Raw genomic sequence first — 25,147 nt, 5'->3', positions numbered from 1 at the left:
CCCGTTTTTTCCCAAAATCCCGGTTTTTCACCCCAATCTCACCCTGAGATCCTCGTGCTTTGGCAGAATCGTGATCTTGTTGCTGTTTTTTCCCAAAATCCCGGTTTTTCACCCCAAACTGACCCTCAGATCCTCGTGCTTTGGCAGGATCGTGATCCTGTTGCTGTTTTTTCCCAAAATCCCGGTTTTTCACCCCAAACTGACCCTCAGATCCTCGTGTTTGGGCAGGATCGTGATCTTGTTGCTGTTTTTTCCCAAAATCCCGGTTTTTCACCCCAAACTGACCCTCAGATCCTCGTGCTTTGGCAGGATCGTGATCCTGTTGCTGTTTTTTCCCAAAATCCCGGTTTTTCACCCCAAACTGACCCTCAGATCCTCGTGTTTCGGGAGAATCGTGATCCTGTTGCTGTTTTTTCCCAAAATCCCGGTTTTTCACCCCAATCTCACCCTCAGATCCTCGTGTTTTGGGAGTATCGTGATCTTGTTCCCGTCCACGCTGAGGATTTTCCCCTGCAGGTTGATCAGCTCCCCCTCGCACACCTCGACATTGTCACCGGGCTGGAAACTGTGCTCGCGCTCCTTCCCTGCACACGGGAATTGGGGTGAATTCAGGGGATTTTGGGAAATTTTGGGGGATTTTGGAGTGCTGTGCTCGCGCTCCTTCCCTGCACACGGGAATTGGGGTGAATTCAGGGGATTTTGGGAAATTTTGGGGGATTTTGGAGTGCTGTGCTCGCGCTCCTTCCCTGAACACGGGAATTGGGGTGAATTCAGGGGATTTTGGGAAATTTTGGGGGATTTTGGAGTGCTGTGCTCGCGCTCCTTCCCTGGTGACAGACACGGGAATTGGGGTGAATTCAGGGGATTTTGGGCAGTTTTGGGGGGATTTTGGAGTGATTTTGGGCAGTTTTGGGGGATTTTGGGGTGATTTTGGAAGTTTGGGGTGATTTGGGGTGATTTTGGGAAGTTTTGGGGGGATTTTGGGTGATTTGGGAAGTTTTGGGATGATTTTGGGCAGTTTTGGGGTGATTTTGGGAAATTTTGGGGGATTTTGGGATGATTTAGGGTGATTTGGAAAGTTTGGGGTGATTTTGGGAAGTTTTGGGGGGATTTTGGGTGATTTTGGGAAATTTTGGGGGGATTTGGGGTGATTTTGGGGCAGTTTGGGGGGATTTTGGAGTGCTGTGCTCGCACTCCTTCCCTGCAGCCGCGGTTTGGGGTCAATTCGGGGGATTTTGGGGCAGTTTTGGGGGGATTTTGGGAAGTTTTGAGGTGATTTTGGGGTGATTTTGGGAAGTTTTGGGGTGATTTTGGAGTGCTGTGCTCGCGCTCCTTCCCTGCACACGGACACGGGAATTGGGGTGAATTCGGGGCACTTTGGGGCAGTTTGGGGGATTTTGGTCAGTTTTGAGGTGATTTAGAGAAGTTTTGGGGGATTTAAGGAAGTTTTGAGGTGATTTTGGGAGGTTTTGGGGAGTTTTGGGGGTGATTTTGGGAAGTTTTGTGGTGATTTAGAGAAGTTTTGGGGGGATTTTGGGCAGTTTTGAGGTGATTTTGGGGTGATTTAAGGAAGTTTTGGGAAGTTTTGGGGTGATTTTGGGAGGTTTTGAGGTGATTTAGAGAAGTTTTGGGGGGATTTAAGGAAGTTTTGAGGTGATTTTGGGGTGATTTTGGAAGTTTGGGGGGATTTGGGGTGATTTTGGGAAGTTTTGGGGGGATTTTGGAGTGCTGTGCTCGCGCTCCTTTCCTGGTGACAGACACGGGTTTGGGGTGAATTCAGGGGACTTTGGGGTGAATTCGGGGGATTTTGGGGCAGTTTTGGGGGATTTTGGAGTGCTGTGCTCGCGCTCCTTCCCTGCACACGGACACGGGAATTGGGGGGAATTCAGGGGATTTTGGGACAGTTTGGGGGTGATTTTGGGCAGTTTTGGGGTGAATTCGGGGGATTTTGGGAAATTTTGGGGATTTTGGGAAGTTTTGGGGTGATTTTGGGAAGTTTTGGGGGATTTTGGAGTGCTGTGCTCGCGCTCCTTCCCTGCAGCCGGAATTGGGGTCAATTCGGGGGATTTTGGGAAATTTTGGGGTGAATTCGGGGGATTCTGGAGTGCTGTGCTCGCGCTCCTTCCCTGCACACGCGGTTTGGGGTGAATTTGGGGCATTTTGGGAAATTTTGGGGGGATTTTGGGAAGTTTTGGGGGGGTTTTGGAGTGCTGTGCTCGCGCTCCTTCCCTGCAGAGACACGGGAATTGGGGTGAATTCAGGGGATTTTGGGGTGAATTCAGGGGATTTTGGGCAGTTTTGGGGGGATTTTGGAGTGCTGTGCTCGCGCTCCTTCCCTGCACACGGGTTTGGGGTGAATTCGGGGGATTTTGGGGTGAATTTGGGGGATTTTGGGGTGATTTGGGGTGAATTCAGGGGATTTTGGGAAATTTGGGGGTGATTTTGGAGTGCTGTGCTCGCGCTCCTTCCCTGCAGACGCAGACGGGAATTGGGGGGAATTCAGGGGATTTTGGGAAATTTTGGGGATTTTGGGGTGATTTTGGGAAGTTTTGGGGTGATTTTGGAGTGCTGTGCTCGCGCTCCTTCCCTGCACACGGGTTTGGGGTGAATTCGGGGGATTTTGGGGTGAATTCAGGGGATTTTGGGAAATTTTGGGGGATTTTGGGGCAGTTTGGGGGGATTTTGGAGTGCTGTGCTCGCGCTCCTTCCCTGCACACACGGTTTGGGGTGAATTCAGGGGATTTTGGGGTGATTTTGGGAAGTTTTGAGGTGATGTTGGGGTGATTTTGGAAGTTTGGGGTGATTTGGGGTGATTTAGGGTGATTTTGGGAAGTTTTGGGGTGATTTAGGGTGATTTTGGGGTGATTTGGGGTGGTTTTGGGCAGTTTTGGGGTGATTTGGGGTGATTTTGGGCAGTTTTGGGGTGATTTGGGGTGATTTTGGGCCGTTTTGGGGTGATTTTGGTCAGTTTCGGGGTGATTTGGGGTGATTTTGGGCAGTTTTGGGGTGATTTGGGGTGATTTGGGGTGATTTTGGGCAGTTTTGGGCAGTTTTGGGGTGATTTTGGGCAGTTTTGGGGTGATTTTGGGCAGTTTCGGGGTGGTTTTGGGGTGATTTGGGGTGCTTTTGGGCAGTTTTGGGGTGATTTTGGTCAGTTTTGGGGTGATTTGGGGTGATTTTGGTCAGTTTTGGGGTGATTTGGGGTGATTTTGGGCAGTTTTGGGGTGATTTTGGGGTGATTTGGGGTGATTTTGGGCAGTTTCGGGGTGATTTCAGGTGATTTTGGGCAGTTTCGGGGTGGTTTTGGGCAGTTTTGGGGTGATTTGGGGTGATTTTGGGCAGTTTTGGGGTGATTTGGGGTGATTTTGGTCAGTTTTGGGGTGATTTGGGGTGATTTTGGGCAGTTTTGGGGTGATTTGGGGTGATTTTGGGCAGTTTTGGGGTGATTTGGGGTGATTTTGGGCAGTTTTGGGGTGATTTGGGGTGATTTGGGGTGATTTTGGGCAGTTTTGGGGTGGTTTTGGGGTGATTTGGGGTGATTTTGGGCAGTTTCGGGGTGGTTTTTGGGGTCTGAGGACGTACCCGTGCTCTCGGTCACCACCTCCAGGTCGATGCCCTCGGGCTGATCCTCGAACTTCTCCAGCTCGGACAGGGTGGGCTTGACCCCCTCGGTGATCTGGGTTTGGGGGAAAATCCCACAGATTTGGGCAAAAATGCATCTGGGGCTGGACTGGGTAACTTTTGAGGCTCAAAATTGCGGATTTGGGGTTCAAACTTGTGGATTTTGGGTTCAAACTTGTGCATTTTGTGTTCAAACAGGCCAATTTTGGGTTCAAACTTGTGGATTTTGGGTTCAAACAGGCAAATTTTGGGTTCAAACTTGTGGATTTTGGGTTCAAAGAAGTGGATTTTGGGCTCAAAATTGTGGATTTCGGGTTCAGGCTTGTGGATTTTGGGTTCAGGCTTGTGGATTTTGGGTTCAAAAAGGTGGATTTTGGGTTCAAACAGGCAGATTCTGGGTTCAAACAGGTGGATTTGTGGCAAAAATGGATCTGGGGCTGGACTGGGCGAGTTTAAATGCTCAAAATTGCGGATTTTGGGTTCAAAATTGTGGATTTTTGGGTTCAAACTTGTGGATTTTGGGTTCAAACCTGTGGATTTTAGGTTCAAATGGGCAAATTTTGGGTTCAAAGAGGTGGATTTGGGGCAAAAACGGATCTGGGGCTGGACTGGGCAAGTTTTGAGGCTCAAAATGGTGGATTTGGGGTTCAAACTTGTGAATTTTGGGTTCAAAATTGTGGATTTTGGGTTCAAACTTGTGGATTTTGGGTTCAAACAGGCAAATTTTGGGTTCAAACTTGTGGATTTTGGGTTCAAACAGGCAAATTTTGGGTTCAAACTTGTGGATTTTGGGTTCAAACGGGCAGATTTCGGGTTCAAAGAGGTGGATTTGTGGCAAAAATGGATCTGGGGCTGGACTGGGCACATTTTAATGCTCAAAATTGCGGAGTTTGGGTTCAAACTTGTGGATTTTGGGTTCAAAATTGTGGATTTTGGGTTCAAACAGGCGAATTTTGGGTTCAAACTTGTGGATTTTGGGTTCAAACGGGCAGATTTTGGGTTCAAAGAGGTGGATTTAGGGCAAAAATGGATCTGGGGCTGGACTGGGCACATTTTAACGCTCAAAATTGCGGATTTTGGGTTCAAACTTGTGGATTTTGGGTTCAAATAGATGGGTTTGGGGCAAAAATGGATCTGGGGCTGAACTGGGCAACTTTTGAGGCTCAAAATTCTGGATTTGGGGTTCAAACTTGTGGATTTTGGGTTCAAACTTGTGGATTTTGGGTTCAAAGAGGTGGATTTTGGGTTCAAAGAGGTGGATTTTGGGTTCAAAGAGGTGGATTTGGGGCTCAGAAAGGATTTCAGGTTCAAACTCGTGGATTTTGGGTAAGAAGCAAATTTTAGGCCCAGACAGGCGGGTTTGTGTGACAGTGTGAGGAGTTTGGGCTGGAACAGGCGGAGTTTGGAGGGAACAGGCGGATCTGGGGCTGGAACAGGCGGATTTTGGACACAACAGGCGGATTTGGGGCAGGAACAGGCGGATTTGGGGCAGGAACAGGCGGAGTTTGGACACAACAGGCGGATTTGGGGCAGGAACAGGCGGATTTGGGGCAGGAACAGGTGGATTTGGGGCAGGAACAGGCAGATTTGGGGCTGGAACAGGCGGATTTGGGGCAGGAACAGGTGGATTTTGGACACAACAGGCAGATTTTGGACACAACAGGCGGATCTGGGGCAGGAACAGGCGGAGTTTGGACACAACAGGCGGAGTTTGGACACAACAGGCGGATTTGGGGCTGGAACAGGCGGATCTGGGAGGGAACAGGTGGATTTTGGACACAACAGGCGGAGTTTGGACGGAACAGGCAGATCTGGGAGGGAACAGGCGGATTTTGGACGGAACAGGCGGATTTTGGACGGAACAGGTGGATTTTGGACACAACAGGCGGATCTGGGACACAACAGGTGGATTTGGGGCTGGAACAGGCAGATTTTGGACACAACAGGCGGATTTTGGAGGGAACAGGCGGACTTTGGACACAACAGGCGGATTTGGGACACAACAGGCGGATCTGGGGCAGGAACAGGCGGATCTGGGAGGGAACAGGCAGATCTGGGGCAGGAACAGGCGGATTTGGGGCTGGAACAGGCGGATTTTGGACACAACAGGCGGATCTGGGACACAACAGGTGGATTTGGGGCTGGAACAGGCAGATTTTGGACACAACAGGCGGATTTGGGACACAACAGGCGGATTTTGGAGGGAACAGGCGGATTTGGGGCTGGAACAGGCGGATCTGGGACACAACAGGCGGATCTGGGGCTCACCACAGCCGACATGGCGAAGCTCTTGAACAGGAAACCCTTCCGACTGTAGCGGTTCCCCTCGAAGATGAGGAAGTCGCCGTCGGAGGCCACGTCCCCACCCAGGGACCTGAGGGGACAGACGGGGTCACACCGGGGTCACTCGGGGTCAGCCGGGGGTCACTCAGGGTCACGCTGGGGTCACTCGGGGTCACACCGGGGTCACTCGGGGTCACTCGGGGTCACACCGGGGTCACACCGGGGTCACTCGGGGTCAGCCGGGGGTCACTCGGGGTCACACCGGGGTCACTCGGGGTCACACCGGGGTCACTCGGGGTCAGCCGGGGGTCACTCGGGGTCACACCGGGGTCACTCGGGGCCACTTGGGGTCACTCGGGGTCACACTGGGGTCATCCTGGGGTCACTCGGGGTCACCCTGGGGTCACAGCCAGGGTCACTCTGGGGTCATCCTGGGGTCACTCAGGGTCACCGGGGTCACCTTGAGGTCACCCTGGGGTCACTCGGGGTCACCCTGAGGTCACCCCGGGGTCACTCGGGGTTACCCTGGGGTCACGCTGGGGTCACTTGGGGTCACGCTGGGGTCACTTGGGGTCATCCTGAGGTCACTCGGGGTCACCCTGGGGTCACTCGGGGTCACCCTGGGGTCACTCGGGGTCATCCTGGGGTCACTTGGGGTCACCCTGGGGTCACCTTGAGGTCACCCTGGGGCCACCCAAGGGTCACCCTGGGGTCACTCGGCGTCACCCTGGGGTCACTTGGGGTCACCCTGGGGTCACTCGGGGTCATCCTGGGGTCACTCGGGGTCATCCTGGGGCCACCCAAGGGTCACCCTGGGGTCACAGCCAGGGTCACTCCCTGGGGTCACTTGGGGTCACCCTGGGGTCACTCCCAGGGTCACCCTGGGGTCACTCAGGATCCCCCCCCGGGGTCACTCGGGGTCAGTGGATCCCCGGGGATCCTTTGGGATCGGGTCCTACCGGATCTTCTCGGCGTCGAAGAGGCGCTGGGGCGGCCGCTTGAACTTCTTACGCTTGGCAAACCAGTCCTTCTGTGGGGGGAGAGAGAGAGAGAGGGGATCTGCTCTGGGGATCTGCTCTGAGAGGGGATCTGCTCTGAGGGGGGAGAGAGAGAGAGGGGATCTGCTCAGGGGGGATCTGCTGAGGGGGGATCTGCTCTGAGGGGATCTACTGAGGGGATCTGCTCTGGGGATCTGCTCTGGGGGGATCTGCTCTGGGGGGATCTGCTCTGAGGGGATCTGCTCTGGGGGGATCTGCTCTGGGGGGATCTGCTCTGGGGGGATCTGCTGAGGGGGGATCTGCTGAGGGGGGATCTGCTCTGAGGGGATCTGCTCTGAGGGGATCTGCTCTGGGGGGATCTGCTGAGGGGGGATCTGCTGAGGGGGGATCTGCTCTGAGGGGATCTGCTATGGGGATCTGCTCTGGGGATCTGCTCTGGGGGGATCTGCTGAGGGGGGATCTGCTCTGAGGGGATCTGCTCTGAGGGGATCTGCTATGGGGATCCACCCTGGGAATCTGCTCAGGGGGGATCTGCTCTGAGGGGATCTGCTCTGAGGGGATCTGCTCTGAGGGGATCTGCTCTGGGGGGATCTGCTGAGGGGGGATCTGCTGAGGGGGGATCTGCTCTGAGGGGATCTGCTCTGGGGATCTGCTCTGGGGATCTGCTCTGGGGGGATCTGCTGAGGGGGGATCTGCTCTGAGGGGATCTGCTCTGAGGGGATCTGCTATGGGGATCCACCCTGGGAATCTGCTCAGGGGATCTCCTCAAGGGATCTGCTTGGGGGATCTGCACAAGGGATCTCCTCGGGGGATCCGCTCAAGGGACCCCCCCCCACCCCAGGTCCCCCTCCCCCGGTTCCTGACCAGGCTCATCCGGGCTTTGATTCGGTCGAAGTCGATCCTGGGGATCATCTTGAGGGAGATCTGGTTCTGGCTGGGCTCCACGTAATCCACCTGCGACCACGGCCACAGGTGAGCCCTGCGCCCACCACGTGTGTCCCTTCCCCCAGCTGTGTCCCCAGGTCTGTCCCCTGTCCCCAGGTGTCCCCAGCTGTGTCCCCAGGTGTGTCCCCTGTCCCCAGCTGTGTCCCCATCCCCCAGCTGTGTCCCCAGCTGTGTCCCCTCCCCCCAGCTGTGTCCCCAGCTGTGTCCCCTGTCCCCCAGGTGTGTCCCTGGGTGTGTCCCCTGTCCCCAGGTGTGTCCCTGGGTGTGTCCCCTCACCCCCCAGGTGTCTCCCCTGTCCCCAGTTGTGTCACCTGTCCCCAGGTGTGTCCCCAGGTGTGTCCCCTGTCCCTCAGGTGTGTCCCCAGGTGTGTCTCCACCCCCAGGTGTGTCCCCAGCTGTGTCCCCAGGTCTGTCCCCCATCCCCCAGGTGTGTCCCCACCCCCCTAGCTGTCCCCAGGTGCGTCCCCAGGTGTGTCCCTTGTCCCCAGCTGTGTCCCCTGTCCCCAGGTGTGTCCTGTCCCCAGGTGTGTCCCCAGGTGTGTCCCCTGTCCCTCAGGTGTGTCCCCCATCCCCAGGTGTGTCCCCAGGTGTGTCCCGTCCCCAGCTGTGTCCCCAGGTGTGTCTCCATCCCCCAGGTGTGTCCCCACCCCCCCAGCTGTCCCCAGGTGTGTCCCCAGGTGTGTCCCCAGGTGTGTCACCTGTCCCCAGCTGTGTCCCCAGGTGTGTCCCCATCCCCCAGGTGTATCCCCATTCCCAGGTGTGTCCCCAGCTGTGTCCCCAGGTGTGTCTCCTGTCCCCAGCTGTGTCCCCAGGTGTGTCCCCTGTCCCCAGCTGTGTCCCCAGGTCTGTCCCCTGTCCCCAGCTGTGTCCCCAGGTGTGTCCCCATCCCCCAGCTGTGTCCCCAGGTGTGTCCCCAGCTGTGTCCCCAGGTGTGTCCCCAGCTGTGTCCCCAGGTGTGTCCCCATCCCCCAGGTGTGTCCCCAGGTGTGTCCCCATCCCCCAGCTGTGTCCCCAGGTGTGTCCCCAGCTGTGTCCCCAGGTGTGTCCCCTGTCCCCAGGTGTGTCCCCAGCTGTGTCCCCAGGTGTGTCTCCATCCCCCAGGTGTGTCCCCAGCTGTGTCCCCTGTCCCTAGGTGTGTCCCCAGCTGTGTCCCCAGGTGTGTCCCCTGTCCCCAGCTGTGTCCCCAGGTCTGTCCCCTGTCCCCAGCTGTGTCCCCAGGTGTGTCTCCACTCCCCAGGTGTGTCCCCAGGTGTGTCCCCAGGTGTGTCCCCATCCCCCAGCTGTGTCCCCAGGTGTGTCCCCTCACCTGTGCGATGTCATCCTTGTAGATTCCCCTCTTGAGGCGCACCCAGGCCTTTGGTTTGAGGTTGGTCACCTCCTTGACCACCTTGAGGACGTCGGTCATCTCCTTGATGGGCACCATCTGCTGGTTCCAGTAGCCCAGCCGCAGGTTGCCCACGCCCTCGATGGCCTGCTTGACGTGCGTCTGCTTGTAGGCCTCCACGTACAGGTACCCCCGCACGTGCTCGGGGGCCACCACCGACTTGATCTGCAGCGGCTGTGGGGGACGGGACAGGGCTGTGACACCGGGGACGGAGCGGGGACACAGGCACACAGCCCCAGTGACAGCGGGGATGGACCGGGGACACAGGCACACGGCCCCCGGTGACACCGGGACACACTGTGACACTGGGGATACAGGCACACGGCCCCCGGTGACACCAGGACACACTGTGACACCGGGGACAGACCGGGGACACAGGCGTACAGTCCCTGGTGACACCAGGACACACTGTGACACCAGGGACACAGGTGTAGAGCCCCTGGTGACACCGGGACACACTGTGACACCGGGAACAGCCCGGGGATACAGGTGTACAGTCCCTGGTGACACCAGGACACACTGTGACACCGGGGACACAGGTGTACAGTCCCAGTGACACCAGGACACACTGTGACACCGGGGACGGAGCGGGGATACAGGTGTACGGCCCCTGGTGACACCAGGACACACTGTGACACCGGGGACGGAGCGGGGATACAGGCACACGGCCCCCGGTGACACCGGGACACACTGTGACACTGGGGATGGAGCGGGGATACAGGTGTACAGCCCCAGTGACACCGGGGATGGAGCGGGGACACAGGCACACGGCCCCCGGTGACACCGGGGACGGAGCGGGGACACAGGTGTACAGCCCCCGGTGACACCAGGACACACTGTGACACCGGGGATACAGGTGTACAGTCCCTGGTGACACCGGGACACACTGTGACACCGGGGATACAGGTGTACAGCCCCCGGTGACACCAGGACACACTGTGACACCGGGGACACAGGTGTAGAGCCCCCGGTGACACCGGGACACGCTGTGACACCAGGGATGGACCGGGGATACAAGCGTACAGTCCCTGGTGTCACCAGGACACACTGTGACACCGGGGATACAGGCATACAGCCCCGGTGACACCAGGACACACTGTGACACCAGGGACAGACCGGGGACACAGGTGTACAGTCCCTGGTGACACCAGGGACAGACCGGGGACACAGGTGTACAGTCCCGGTGACACCGGGGATGGAGCGGGGACACAGGTGTACAGTCCCGGTGACACCGGGGATGGAGCGGGGACACAGGTGTACAGTCCCTGGTGTCACCGGGGATGGAGCGGGGACACAGGCACACGGCCCCTGGTGACACCAGGACACACTGTGACACCGGGGACACAGGCACACAGCCCCAGTGACACCAGGACACACTGTGACACCGGGGATGGACCGGGGATACAGGCGTACAGCCCCTGGTGACACCGGGACACACTGTGACACCGGGGCCACAGGCACACAGCCCCAGTGACACCGGGACACACTGTGACACCGGGGACACAGGCACACAGCCCCAGTGACACCGGGACACACTGTGACACCGGGGACACAGGCACACAGCCCCAGTGACACCGGGACACACTGTGACACCGGGGACACAGGCACACGGCCCCTGGTGACACCGGGACACACTGTGACACCGGGGACACAGGCACACAGCCCCAGTGACACCGGGACACACTGTGACACCGGGGACACAGGCACACGGCCCCTGGTGACACCGGGACACACTGTGACACCGGGGATGGAGCGGGGATACAGGTGTACAGCCCCGGTGACACCGGGACACACTGTGACACCGGGGACACAGGCACACAGCCCCAGTGACACCAGGACACACTGTGACACCGGGGACGGAGCGGGGACACAGGTGTACAGTCCCTGGTGACACCGGGACACACTGTGACACCGGGGACGGAGCGGGGACACAGGTGTACAGTCCCTGGTGACACCAGGGACGGAGCGGGGACACAGGTGTACAGTCCCTGGTGACACCAGGGACGGAGCGGGGACACAGGTGTACAGTCCCTGGTGTCACCGGGACACACTGTGACACCGGGAACAGACCGGGGATACAGGCACACGGCCCCCGGTGTCACCAGGGATACAGGTGTACAGCCCCGGTGACACCAGGACATACAGTGACACCGGGAACAGCCCGGGGACACAGCCACACAGCCCCCGGTGACACCAGGACACACTGTGACACCGGGGACAGACCGGGGACACAGGTGTACAGCCCCGGTGACACCGGGACACACTGTGACACCGGGAACAGCCTGGGGACACAGGCGTACAGCCCCGGTGACACCGGGAACAGCCCGGGGACACAGCCATATGGCCCCCGGTGACACCAGGACACACTGTGACACTGGGAACAGCCCGGGGACACAGGTGTACGGCCCCCGGTGTCACCGGGAACGGGTGGGAGTGAATGACCCCGGTGTCACCAGGAACAGCCCAGGGACACAGGCACATGGCCCCAGTGACACCGGGAACGGGTGCGTCCCCACACACACCCCATCCCAGTCCCTCCCAGTCCGTCCCAGTCCCATCCCAGTCCCTCCCAGTCCGTCCCAGTCCCTCCCAGTCCATCCCAGTCCCCTCCCAGTCCCTCCCAGTTCGTCCCAGTCCCTCCCAGTCCCTCCCAGTCCCCCCCAGTCCATCCCAGTCCCCCCCAGTCCATCCCAGTCCCCCCCAGTCCCTCCCAGTCCCCCCCAGTCCATCCCAGTCCATCCCAGTCCATCCCAGTCCGTCCCAGTCCCCCCCAGTCCATCCCAGTCCGTCCCAGTCCGTCCCAGTCCGTCCCAGTCCATCCCAGTCCCCCCCAGTCCATCCCAGTCCCCCCCAGTCCGTCCCAGTCCCTCCCAGTCCATCCCAGTCCCTCCCAGTCCGTCCCAGTCCATCCCAGTCCATCCCAGTCCCTCCCAGTCCCTCCCAGTTCCCCCCCAGTCCGTCCCAGTCCATCCCAGTCCCTCCGAGTCCCTCCCAGTCCATCCCAGTCCCTCCCAGTCCCTCCCAGTCCATCCCAGTCCATCCCAGTCCCTCCCAGTCCCTCCCAGTCCATCCCAGTCCCTCCCAGTCCCCCCCCAGTCCCTCCCAGTCCCTCCCAGTCCCCCCCAGTCCATCCCAGTCCCTCCCAGTCCCCCCCAGTCCATCCCAGTCCATCCCAGTCCCTCCCAGTCCCCCCCAGTCCATCCCAGTCCCATCCCAGTCCCTCCCAGTCCATCCCAGTCCCTCCCAGTCCCTCCCAGTCCCCCCCAGTCCATCCCCAGTCCATCCCCAGTCCATCCCAGTCCATCCCAGTCCATTCCCAGTCCATTCCAGTCCATTCCCAGTCTCTCCCAGTTCCCCCCCAGTCCATCCCAGTCCCTCCCAGTCCGTCCCAGTCCATCCCAGTCCCCCCCAGTCCCTCCCAGTCCATCCCAGTCCCTCCCAGTCCCCCCCAGTCCATCCCCAGTCCCTCCCAGCCCCGCCCAGCCCCGCCCAGTCCATTCCCAGTCCCCCCCAGTCCATCCCAGTCCCTCCCAGTCCCCCCCCAGTCCATCCCAGTCCATCCCAGTCCATCCCAGTCCCTCCCAGTCCCCCCCCAGTCCATCCCAGTCCATCCCAGTCCATCCCAGTCCATCCCAGTCCCCCCCAGTCCATCCCAGTCCCCTCCCAGTCCATCCCAGTCCCTCCCAGTCCATCCCAGTCCCTCCCATTCCATCCCAGTCCCTCCCAGTCCATCCCAGTCCATCCCAGTCCATCCCAGTCCATCCCAGTCCCCCCCAGTCCATCCCAGTCCCCTCCCAGTCCATCCCAGTCCCTCCCAGTTCCCCCCAGTCCATCCCAGTCCGTCCCAGTCCCTTCCAGTCCCTCCCAGTCCATTCCAGTCCATCCCAGTCCGTCCCAGTCCCTCCCAGTCCATCCCAGTCCCTCCCAGTCCATCCCAGTCCCCCCCAGTCCCTCCCAGTCCCTCCCAGTCCATTCCCAGTCCCCCCCAGTCCCTCCCAGTCCCTCCCAGTCCCTCCCAGTCCGTCCCAGTTCCCTCCCAGTCCATCCCAGTCCCTCCCAGTCCATCCCAGTCCCTCCCAGTCCCTCCCAGTCCGTCCCAGTCCCTCCCAGTCCGTCCCAGTCCATCCCAGTCCATCCCAGTCCATTCCCAGTCCCCCCCAGTTCATCCCAGTCCATCCCAGTCCGTCCCAGTCCCTCCCAGTCCGTCCCAGTCCATTCCCAGTTCTCACCGTCTCCGTGTACTGGTATGCGATGAATTTGCGCATGAGAGCGACGGCGGTGGCGCGTTCCTCCCCGATCTGGGCACAAAACACCCGGATTTGGGCAAAAACAGCCGGGAAGGGCTCAAAATGGAATTTTGGGAAAGGAAACCAGGATTTTGGGGAAAGAAACTGGGATTTTGGGGACAGAAATTGGGATTTTGGGGCAGAAACCGGGATTTTGGGGACAGAAACCGGGATTTTGGGGACAGAAATTGGGATTTTGGGGACACAAAATAAGATTTTGGGACACAAACCGGGATTTTGAGGACAGAAATTGGGATTTTGGGGACAGAAATTGGGATTTTGGGGACAGAAATTGGGATTTTGAGGACAGAAATTGGGATTTTGAGGACACAAACCGGGATTTGGGGACAGAAATTGGGATTTTGGGGACAGAAATTGGGATTTTGAGGACACAAACCGGGATTTTGGGGACAGAAACCGGGATTTTGGGGACAGAAATTGGGATTTTGGGGACAGAAATTGGGATTTTGGGGACACAAACCGGGATTTTGGGGACACAAACCGGGATTTTGGGGACAGAAATTGGGATTTTGGGAAAGGAAACCGGGATTTTGGGGACAGAAATTGGGATTTTGGGGACAGAATCCGGGATTTTGGGGACAGAAATTGGGATTTTGGGGACAGAAATTGGGATTTTGGGGACAGAAATTGGGATTTTGGGACAGAAATTGGGATTTTGGGGACAGAAATTGGGATTTTGGGGACAGAAACCGGGACTTTGGGGACAGAAATTGGGATTTTGGGGAAACAAACCGGGATTTTGGGGACAGAAATTGGGATTTTCGGGACACAAACCGGGATTTTGGGAAAGGAAACCGGGATTTTGGGGAAAGAAACTGGGATTTTGGGGACAGAAACCGGGATTTTGGGGACAGAAATTGGGATTTTGGGTACAGAACCCGGGATTTTGGGGACACAAACCGGGATTTTGGGGACACAAACTGGGATTTGGGGACACAACCCGGGATTCTGGGGACAGAAATTGGGATTTTGGGAACAGAAATTGGGATTTTGGGGACAGAAATTGGGATTTTGGGACAGAAATTGGGATTTTGGGGACAGAAATTGGGATTTTGGGAACAGAAATTGGGATTTTGGGAAAGGAAACCGGGATTTTGGGGAAAGAAACTGGGATTTTGGGGACAGAAATTGGGATTTTGGGGACACAAACCGGGATTTTGGGGACAGAAATTGGGATTTTGGGGACAGAAATTGGGATTTTGGGGACAGAAATTGGGATTTTGGGGACAGAAATTGGGATTTTGGGGACACAAACCGGGATTTTGGGGACAGAAACCGGTATTTTGGGGACAGAAATTGGGATTTTGGGACAGAAATTGGGATTTTGGGAACACAAACCGGGATTTTGGGACAGAAATTGGGATTCTGGGACAGAAATTGGGATTTGGGGACAGAAACCGGGATTTTGGGGACACAAAATAAGATTTTGGGGACACAAACCGGGATTTTGGGGACACAAACCGGGATTTTGGGGACAGAAATTGGGATTTTGGGGACAGAAATTGGGATTTTGGGGCAGAAACCGGGATTTTGGGGACACAAACCGGGATTTTGGGGACAGAACCCGGGATTTTGGGGACAGAAACCGGGAGTTTGGGGACAGAAATTGGGATTTTGGGAACACAAACCGGGATTTTGGGACAGAAATTGGGATTTTGGGGACACAAACCGGGATTTTGGGGACAGAAACCGGGATTCTGGGGACAGAAATTGGGATTTTGGGGACACAAACCGTGATTTTGGGGACAGAACCCGGGATTTTGGGGACACAAACCGGGATTTGGGGACAGAAATTGGGATTTTGGGGACACAAACTGGGATTTTGGGGACAGAACTCGGGATTTTGGGTCCCCCACCAACACCCACCTTGCACTTCACCGTCCAGAGATTGGGGTCCCTGTGAGGGATGAGAAAACCCCGTTTTTGGAGGAATCTGAGCCAAATTCCCCCTTTTTCCCCCCAGAATTGCCACTGCCAGGAATCCTGAGCCAAATCCTCTGGTTTTCACCCCAAAACTCACTTGACGCCGGGCAGCAGCTGCTGCTGGGTGATGTCATCAGAGAGCTCGTCAGAGCCGCCGTAAACCCTGCGGGAAAACGGGGAAAAAAACCAAAATCCGGGAATTTGGGGGTGGGCGTGGCTGGGGGGACACCAGGGGACACCAGGGGACAGGGACAGTGACACCGGGTGACACCGGGGGGACACCGGGTGACAGTGGGTGACACTGGGGGACACTGGGGAACACCGGGTGACACTGAGGTGACACTGGGTGACACTGGGGGACACCGGGTGACAGGGATAGTGACAGCGGGTGACAGCAGGGGGACACTGGGGGAACACTGGGGGACACCAGGTGACACCAGGGGGACACTGGGTGACACCGGGGGACAGCAGGGGACACCAGGGGGGGACGCTGGGGGGACGCTGGGGGGACACCGGGGGACACCGGGTGACACCGGGGGACAGGGACGGTGACACCGGGTGACACCGGGTGACAGGGATGGTGACACCGGCTGACAGCGGGTGACAGGGACGGTGACACCAGGTGACACCAGGGGACAGGGACGGTGACACCGGCTGACAGCGGGTGACACCGGGGGGGACAGGGACGGTGACAGCGGGTGACACCAGGTGACACCAGGGGGGACAGGGACAGTGACATGGGGTGACACCAGGGGACAGGGACGGTGACACCGGCTGACAGCGGGTGACAGCGGGTGACAGGGACGGTGACAGCGGGTGACACTGGGTGACAGGAACGGTGACAGCGGGTGACACTCACGTCTCCCCCACCGAGGACTTGGCGTATTTCTTCATGTAGTACTCGCCCAGCTCCTCCTCACGCTGGTCCCTGCCGGGAAAACGGGGCAAAATCAGCGGAAAATGGGAAAAACCGGGAGAAAGGAGGGAAAAACGGGGAGAAAAATGGGAAAAATGGGGAGAAAAATGGGAAAAATGGGGAGAAAGGAGGGAAAAACGGGGAGAAAAATGGGAAAAATGGGGAGAAAGGAGGGAAAAACGGGGAGAAAAATGGGAAAAATGGGGAGAGAAATGGGAAAAACGGGGAGAAAAATGGGAAAAACGGGGAGAAAGGAGGGAAAAATGGGGAGAAAAATGGGAAAAACGGGGAAAAAAATGGGAAAAAGGGGGAGAAAAGAGGGAAAAATGGGGGGAATGATGGAAAATATGGGAGAATAATGGAAAAATGGGGAAAAAGGAGGGGAAAATGGGAGAAATGAGGGAAAAATGGGGAGAAAAAAGGGAAAAATGGGGAGAAAGGAGGGAAAAATGGGGGGAATGATGGAAAATATGGGAGAATAATGGAAAAATGGGGAAAAAGGAGGGGAAAATGGGAGAAATGAGGGAAAACAGGGAGAAAAAAGGGAAAAATGGGGAGAAAGGAAAAATGGGGAAAAGGAGGGAAAAATGGGGAAAAAAGGAGAGAAAAATGGGAGAAAGGAGAGGAAAATGGGGAAAAAGGAGGAAAAATGGGGAAAAATGGAAAAAGGAGAGAAAAATGGGAGAATGGAGGGGAAAATGGGGAAAAAGGTGGGAAAAATGGGGGGAATGATAGAAAATATGGGAGAATAATGGAAAAATGGGGAAAAAGGAGGAGAAAATGGGAGAAATGAGGGAAAAACGGGGAGAAAAAAGGGAAAAATGGGGAGAAAGGAGGGAAAAACGGGGAAAAGGAGGGAAAAATGGGGAAAAAAGGAGGGAAAAATGGGGAGGAAGGAGGGAAAAATGGGGAAAAGGAGGGAAAAATGGGGAAAAAAGGAGGGAAAAATGGGAGAAAGGAGAGGAAAATGGGAAAAAAGGAGGAAAAATGGGGAAAAACGGAAAAAGGAGAGAAAAATGGGAGAAAGGAGGGGAAAATGGGGGAATGATGGAAAAATGGTAGGGAAAATGGGAAAAAAGACAAAAGCAAAAAAAATAAAAATGAAGTGAAAAATGAGAAAAAAACAGTGGGAAATGAAGAAAAAGAACAAGAAACTTGTGGAAAAATAGGAGAAAAAAAGAGAAAAACAGGGAACTGGCAAAAATGGGTGAAATCAGAGGAAGTGGGAAATATGAGAAAAAAAAACAAATAAATGAGGTAAAACAAGGGAAAATTTGGGAATATTAAGGGAAAACAATAAAAAAATATGAAAAACGGGAAAAATAAAAGAAAAACAATAAAAATGAAGTGAAAAATGAGAGAAAAACAGTGGGAAATGAAGAAAGAAGAACAAGGAACTTGTGGAAAAATGGGAGAACACAGAAACACAGAAAAATGGCAAAAATTGGTAAAAGCAGGGAAAGTGAGAAATATGAGGGAAAAAACCAAATAAATGAAGGAAAACAAGGGAAAAACATGGGAATGTTAAGGGAAAACAATGAAAAATCAGGGAAAATGGGAAAAAAAGATAAAAGCAAAGAAAAATGTGGGAAATGGGAGAAAAACAGTGGGAAGTGAAAGAAGAACTTGTGGAAAAAATGGGAGAAAACAAAAGGAAAACAGGGAAGGGACAAAAACTGGTGAATTCAGGGAAAATGGGGAATATGAGAAAAAAAACAAATAAATGAGGTAAAACAAGGAAAAATTTGGGAATATTAAGTGAAAACAATGGAAAATGAGGGAAAAGCAGAGAGAAATGAGATAAAAGCAAAGAAAAATAAAAATGAGAGAAAAACGAGAGAAAAACCGGGGGAAATAAAGGAAGAACACGGGAAAAACAAGGAAGGGACAAAAACTGATAAAATCAAAGAAGTGGGAAATATGAGGAAAAAACATGAGGTAAAACAAGGGGAAAACATGGGAATGTTATGGGAAAAAAACGAAAAATTATGGAAAAACAGTGAGAAATAAGATAAAAACAAAGAAAAATAAAAATGAAGTGGAAAACAGCGGGAAATGAAAGAAGAGCAAGGAACTCACGGAAAATGGAAGAAAACAGGGAAGTGACAAAAATTGGTAAAAGCAAGGAAAGTGAGAAATATGAGGAAAGAACCAGACAAATGAGGTAAAACAAGGGAAAACTTGGGAATATTAAGGGAAAACAATGAAAAATGAGGGAAAATGGGAAAAAAAAAAAGATAAAAGCAAAGAAAAATAAAAATGGGAGAAAAACAGTGGGAAGTGAAAGAAGAACTTGTGGAAAAAATGGGAGAAAACAAAAGGAAAACAGGGAAGGGACAAAAACTGGTGAATTCAGGAAAAGTAGGGAATATGAGAAAAAAAACAAATAAATGAGGTAAAACAAGGAAAAATTTGGGAATATTACGGGAAAACAATGAAAAATCAGGGAAAATGGGAAAAAGAAAAGCAAAAAAGTAAAAATGAAGTGAAAAATGAGAGAAAAACAGTGGGAAATAAAGAAAGAAGAACAAGGAACTTGTGGAAAAATGGGAGAAAAGAGCAAAACAGGGAAGTGACAAAAATTGGTGAAAGCAGGGAAAGTAGGGAATATGAGAAAAAAACAGACAAATGAGATAAAACAAGGGAAAAATTTGGGAACTTTAAGGGAAAACATTGAAAAATCAGGGAAAATGGGAAAAATAAAAGCAAAAAAATAAAAACAAAGAGAAAAATGAGAGAAAAACAGTGAGAAGTGAAAGAACATGTGGAAAAAATGGGAGAACACAAGAGACAAACAGGGAAATGACAGAAATTGGTGAAATCAGGGAAAGTGGGAAATATGAGGGAAAACAAGGGAAAACTTGGGAATGTTAAGGGAAAACAATGAAAAATCAAGGAAAACGGGAAAATAAGATAAAAGCAAAGAAAAATGTGGGAAATGGGAGAAAAACAGTGGGAAGTGAAAGAAGAACTTGTGGAAAAAATGGGAGAAAACAAAAGGAAAACAGGGAAGGGACAAAAACTGGTGAATTCAGGGAAAGTGGGAAATATGAGAAAAAAAACAAATAAATGAAATAAAACAAGGGAAAAACCTGGGAATATTAAGGGAAAACAATGAAAAATCAGGGAAAATGGGATAAAGGCTAAGAAAAATAAAAATGAAGTGAAAAATGAGAGAAAAACAGTGGGAAATGAAGAAAAAGAACAAGGAACTTGTGGAAAAATGGGAGAAAAGAGCAAAACAGGGAAGTGACAAAAATTGGTGAAAGCAGGGAAAGTGGGAAATGTGAGAAAAAACCAGACAAATGAGATAAAACAAGGGAAAAATTTGGGAACTTTAAGGGAAAACAATGAAAAATCAGGGAAAATGGGAAAAATAAAAGCAAAAAAATAAAAATAAAGTGAAAAATGAGAGAAAAACAGTGAGAAGTCAAAGAACATGTGGAAAAAATGGGAGAACACAAGAGACAAACAGGGAAATGACAGAAATTGGTGAAATCAGGGAAATATGAGGGAAAACAAGGGAAAACTTGGGAATGTTAAGGGAAAACAATGAAAAATCAGGAAAAATGGGGAAAATAACACAAAGGCAAATAAAAATAAAAGCCAAAAATGAAATAATAAAATGAAATGAAAAATGAAAGAAGAACAGTGAGAAATGAGGAAAGAAGAACAAGGAGTTTGTAGAAAAATGGGAGAAAAGAGAAAAACAGGGAAGTGACAAAAACTGGTAAAATCAGATAAAGTGGGGAATATGAGAAAAAAAACAGATAAATGAGATGAAACAAAGGAAAAACATGGGAATGTTAAGAGAAAACAATGAAAAATCAGGGGAAATGGGATAAAGGCTAAGAAAAATAAAAATGAAGTGAAAAATGAGAGAAAAACAGTGGGAAATGAAGAAAAAGAACAAGGAACTTGTGGAAAAAATGGAAGAAAACAGGAGAACAGGGAAGTGACAAAAATTGGCGAATTCAGGGAAAGTGAGAAATATGAGGAAAAAAACCAGATAAATGAGGGAAAACAAGGAAAAATTTGGGAATATTAAGGGAAAACAATAAAAAATGAGGGAGAAGAGAGGCAGATGAAGGGAAAGGATGGAGATGAGGAGGGGATGAGCCAGGGGGGGCTCCAGGGTCACCTCCAGAGGTTCTGCAGGCGCCGCGCCCCGGAGCGATCCTCGTCCAGCACCACGTTGTCGATGTTGGAAGCTGAAGGGAATGAAGGAAAAATCAGGATGGAAATCTGGGATCTGGGATCTGGGAATTGCAGGGATCCCCCTGGAATTCGGGGAGGGGGGCTCTTACCTTCGATCTCCTCTGCCCCGGGGTGAAGGTGACGGTGGAGGATGAAGTAAAATCAACAGCAAAAACAGGGAATGGGGGGAAAATCGGGGAATTTTTTGGGGGGAAATCAAAAAAAAAAGAGCAACGGAAAAACCCCAGGCGAGAGCGGATGAGATGAGGGGTGGATGTGGGAAAAGGGGGGGTGGGAACCCCTGCCTGGGAAAAGGGAGGAAGAGGAAAAGGGGAAAGGGAATTCAGGGAGGGAAAAGGGAATTTAGGGAGGGAAAAGGGAATTCAGGGAGGGAAAAGGGAATTCAGGGAGGGAAAAGGGAATTCAGGGAGGGAAAAGGGAATTCAGGGAGGGAAAAGGGGATTCAGGGAGGGAAAAGGGGATTGAGGGAGGGAAAAGGGGATTGAGGGAGGGAAAAGGGGATTTAGGGAGGGAAAAGGGGATTTAGGGAGGGAAAAGGGGATTTAGGGAGGGAAAAGGGAATTTAGGGAGGGAAAAGGGGATTGAGGGAGGGAAAAGGGGATTTAGGGAGGGAAAAGGGGATTTAGGGAGGGAAAAGGGGATTTAGGGAGGGAAAAGGGGATTTAGGGAGGGGAAAAGGGTTGGAGAAGGAAGAAAAGCAGTTTTTGGGGGAAAAAGGAGAATCAGGGAAAAGAGGATTTAGAAAGGAGTGAGGGGTTGCAAGGGGAAAAGGGTTTTTGGGGGAAAAAGGGATTTAGGGAAAAGGGATATGGGAGGCAAAATGGGGTTGGGGAAAAGGGTTTTGGGGAAAAGGGAATTTAAGGAAAAGGGATATGGGAGGGAAAAGGGAGCGTCTGAGGGGGAAAATGGGGTTGGGGAAAAGGGAATTTAGGGAAAAGGGAGAGTTGGAGAGGGAAAAAGGTTTTTTGGGAAAAAAGGAATTTAGGGGAAAGGGGTATGGGAAAGAAAAGGGAGAGTTGGAGGGGAAAAATGGGGTTGGGGAAAAGAGTTTTGGGGAAAAAGGAATTTAGGAAAAGGGTATATGGGAGGGAAAATGGGGTTGGGGAAAAGAGGATTTGGGGCAGGGAGAGGCAGTTTTGGGGAAAGGAAAGGCAGTTTTGGGGATTTGGGGGTGGGAAAGGCAGTTTTGGGGCAGGGAAAGGCAGTTTTGGGGAAAGGAAAGGCAGTTTTGGGGATTTGGGGGTGGGAAAGGCAGTTTTGGGGAAAGGAAAGGCAGTTTTGGGGAAAGGAAAGGCAGTTTTGGGAAAGGAAAGGCAGTTTTGGGGATTTGGGGAAGGGAAAGGCAGTTTTGGGAAAGGAAAGGCAGTTTTGGGGATTGGGGGCAGGGAAAAGCAGTTTTGGGGAAAGGAAAGGCAGTTTTGGGGATTTGGGGAAGGGAGAGGCAGTTTTGGGGAAAGGAAAGGCAGTTTTGGGGATTTGGGGGTGGGAAAGGCAGTTTTGGGGAAAGGAAAGGCAGTTTTGGGGAAAGGAAAGGCAGTTTTGGGGATTTGGGGAAGGGAAAGGCAGTTTTGGGGAAAGGAAAGGCAGTTTTGGGAAAGGAAAGGCAGTTTTGGGGATTTGGGGAAGGGAAAGGCAGTTTTGGGAAAGGAAAGGCAGTTTTGGGGAAAGGAAAGGCAGTTTTGGGGATTGGGGGCAGGGAAAAGCAGTTTTGGGGAAAGGAAAGGCAGTTTTGGGGATTTGGGGCAGGGAAAGGCAGTTTTGGGGATTTGGGGGTGGGAAAGGCAGCTTTGGGGATTTGGGGGTGGGGAGCAGGGACCCCCCCATGCAGGGTTTCCCCTCCTCCTCCTCCTCCTCCTCCTCCTCGCAGCCCCCCGGGGTGGGCAGAGCCCCCCCAGCCCTCACCTTTCTCCAGGATGTCCTCAGCCCCATCCTCCCACTGATCTTCATCCTCATACTCATCATCCACATCTGGGGGCACACACAGGGAGGGGGGGTCAGGGGTCTGGAGACCCCCAAAATCCCCCCAAAACCCCCCCAAACCCCTGTCCCGTCCCTCACCGGCCTCGTCCAGGATGAACCCCCCGTGCCGCGGTTTCTTGGCCGGCCGATCATCGTCTTCCTCCTCCTCCTCCTCCTCATCGTACTCCTCCTCCTCTTCCTCCTCCTCCTCCTCCTCCTCTTCCTCAGCCTCCTCCTTCCCGCTGCCCCCCCCGCGCTGCTCCTCGGCCTGGCGGGCCCGGGGGAGGGGGAGGAGGGTCAGGGACCCCCGGATCCCCCCAAAAACCCCCGGATCCCCCCAAAAAACCCCCAGGCCCGGGGGAGGGGGGAGGAGGGTCAGGGACGTCCGGGACCCCCCCAAAACCCCCCGGGGCCCCTCAAACCCCCCCGGGACCACCCCAAAACCCCCCCAGAAACCCCCCGGATCCCCCCCAAAACCCCTCCGGGATCCCCCGAAACCTCCCGGGGCCCCCCAAAATCCCCCGGGATGCCCCAAAACCCCCCAGGCCCGGGGGAGGGGGGAGGAGGGTCAGGAATCCCCGGGACCCCCCAAAACCCCCCGGATCCCCCCCAAAACCCCCCGGGACTCCCCCCAAAAACCCCCGGGACCCCCCCAAAAACCCCCGGGACCCCCCAAAAAACCCCCAGGCCCGGGGGAGGGGGGAGGAGGGTCAGGAATCCCCGGGACCCCCCAAAACCCCCCGGGATCCCCCAAAACACCCCGGGACTCCCCCCAAAAACCCCCGGGACCCCCCCAAAAACCCCCGGGCCTGGGGGAGGGGGAAGGAGGGTCAGGGACCCCCGGGACCCCCCCAAAAAAAACCCCCGGGACCTCCCCAAAATTCCCCAGGATCCCCCCAAACCCCCCGGGACCCCCCAAAAAGCCCCGGGACCCCCCCAAAATTTCCCGGGATCCCCCCAAACCCCCCCGGGATCCCCCCAAACCCCCCCGGGATCCCCCCAAAACTCCCCGGATCCCCCCAAACCCCCCGGGAACCCCCAAAAAAACCCCCAAACCCCCCGGGATCGCCCCAAAACCCCCCGGGACCACCCAAAAAAACCTCCGGGACCCCCCCAAAACCTCCGGGACCCCCAAAACCCCCCGGGACCCCCCAAAAAAAACCTCCGGGACCCCCCAAAGAAACCTCCGGGACCCCCCCAAAAGCCCCCGGGACCCCAAAAACTCCCCGGATCCCTCCCAAAAACCCCCGGGATCCCCCCAAACCCCCCCGGGACCACCCAAAAAACCCCCAAAACCCCCCGGGATCGCCCCAAAAACCCCCCGGGACCCCCCAAAAAAACCTCCGGGACCCCCCAAAACCCTCTGGGACCCCCCAAAAAACCCCCGGGACCCCAAAAACTCCCCGGATCCCCCCCAAAAACCCCCGGGATCCCCCCAAAACTCTCTGGATCCCCCCCAAACCCCCCGAGACCACCCAAAAAAACCCCCAAACCCCCCGGGATCGCCCCAAAACCCCCCGGGACCCCCCAAAAACCCGCCGGGACCCCCAAAAACCCGCCGGGACCCCCCAAAACCCGCCGGGATCCCCCAAAACCCCCCCGGGACCCCCCAAAAAACCTCCGGGACCCCCCAAAAAAACCTCCGGGACCCCCCAAAACCCGCCGGGATCCCCCCAAACCCCCCCGGATCCCCCCAAAACTCCCCGGATCCCCCCCCAAACCCCCCGGGACCACCCAAAAAAAACCCAAAACCCCCCGGGACCCCACAAAACCTCCCGGGACTCCCCCAAAATCCCCTGGGACCCCCCAAAAAAACCTCCGGGACCCCCCCAGAACCCCCCCAAAACCCCCCGGGACCCCCCAAACCCCCCGGGACCCCCAAATCTCCGTCCTCACCTCGTTGTCGTCGCCGTCGTCGCTGCTGCGCTCGCTCTCCTCCTCAGAGAAGTTGCTCTCCTCGCTGTCCGACATGGCGGGGGCTCCGGGGCTCCTCAGGGAGCGCTTCCCGCGGTTCTCAGGGGACCGGGGGGGCTCGGGGAGCTCTGAGGGGCTCAAGGAGCGCGCTCAGGGCTCGGGGGGTGCCCTGAGGGCTCCGGGGGTGTCCCGAGCGCTCCCGCCGCTCTCCCGCCGCCGCCGCCTCCCTCACGCTCCGCGGCCTGGCCTGCCCGGCCTCCGCCGCCGCCTGTGGCGCTGCCGGCGCCGCTCGCGGCACGGCCCCCGCTTTCCCCGGTGCCGCTGCCGGTCCTGTGGCGATTCCCGGTCCCGATCCCTGATCCCGGTCCCGCTCCCGGTCTCAATCCCGGTCTCAATCCCGGTCCCGGTCCCGGTTCCGAACCGCGGCCGCTCCGCGTCGCTCTCGCCCCTCGCGAGAACTCCGTCCCTTCCTCTCGCGAGACTTCGCGCTCTCCGATGGCGGCACGAGAGGCCCAAAACGCGCGGGGCCTTCGCGGATGGGCGTGACGTCATCCGCCCGCTCCGTGACGTCACTGAGCCCCCCCGCTCGGGTGTTTCCCACGCTCCCGCCCTCTGTGACGTCATCCGCCCGCTCCGTGACGTCACTGAGCCCTCCCCGCCCGGGTGTTTCCCACGCTCC

The 25,147-nt window shown here is 54.9% G+C and overlaps 1 protein-coding gene across 1 annotated transcript in view; it reads right to left on the bottom strand.

Annotated features, from left to right (window-relative positions):
* The window catches only part of SUPT5H (SPT5 homolog, DSIF elongation factor subunit), a 42,908-nt gene extending 17,968 nt beyond the window's left edge, over nucleotides 1–24,940 (bottom strand). The window contains exons 1-15 of the mRNA XM_058859796.1: nucleotides 24,451–24,940; nucleotides 22,654–22,822; nucleotides 22,498–22,563; nucleotides 20,685–20,696; nucleotides 20,519–20,588; nucleotides 16,321–16,389; nucleotides 15,559–15,624; nucleotides 15,405–15,435; nucleotides 13,461–13,529; nucleotides 9,154–9,405; nucleotides 7,767–7,856; nucleotides 6,864–6,934; nucleotides 5,890–5,995; nucleotides 3,583–3,676; nucleotides 448–584 (exon numbers count right to left, since the gene is read on the bottom strand). Of these exons, the coding sequence (XP_058715779.1) occupies nucleotides 448–584; nucleotides 3,583–3,676; nucleotides 5,890–5,995; nucleotides 6,864–6,934; nucleotides 7,767–7,856; nucleotides 9,154–9,405; nucleotides 13,461–13,529; nucleotides 15,405–15,435; nucleotides 15,559–15,624; nucleotides 16,321–16,389; nucleotides 20,519–20,588; nucleotides 20,685–20,696; nucleotides 22,498–22,563; nucleotides 22,654–22,822; nucleotides 24,451–24,525 (1,377 nt within the window). The 5' untranslated portion in view covers nucleotides 24,526–24,940. The remainder of the gene's footprint in view (nucleotides 1–447; nucleotides 585–3,582; nucleotides 3,677–5,889; nucleotides 5,996–6,863; nucleotides 6,935–7,766; nucleotides 7,857–9,153; nucleotides 9,406–13,460; nucleotides 13,530–15,404; nucleotides 15,436–15,558; nucleotides 15,625–16,320; nucleotides 16,390–20,518; nucleotides 20,589–20,684; nucleotides 20,697–22,497; nucleotides 22,564–22,653; nucleotides 22,823–24,450) is intronic.
* Nucleotides 24,941–25,147: the final 207 nt, after the last annotated feature.

Source organism: Poecile atricapillus, chromosome 31 (genome assembly GCF_030490865.1).
Source record: "Poecile atricapillus isolate bPoeAtr1 chromosome 31, bPoeAtr1.hap1, whole genome shotgun sequence".
Classification (NCBI taxonomy): Eukaryota; Metazoa; Chordata; class Aves; order Passeriformes; family Paridae; genus Poecile; species Poecile atricapillus.
This window is presented reverse-complemented; position numbering and strand designations above follow the sequence as displayed.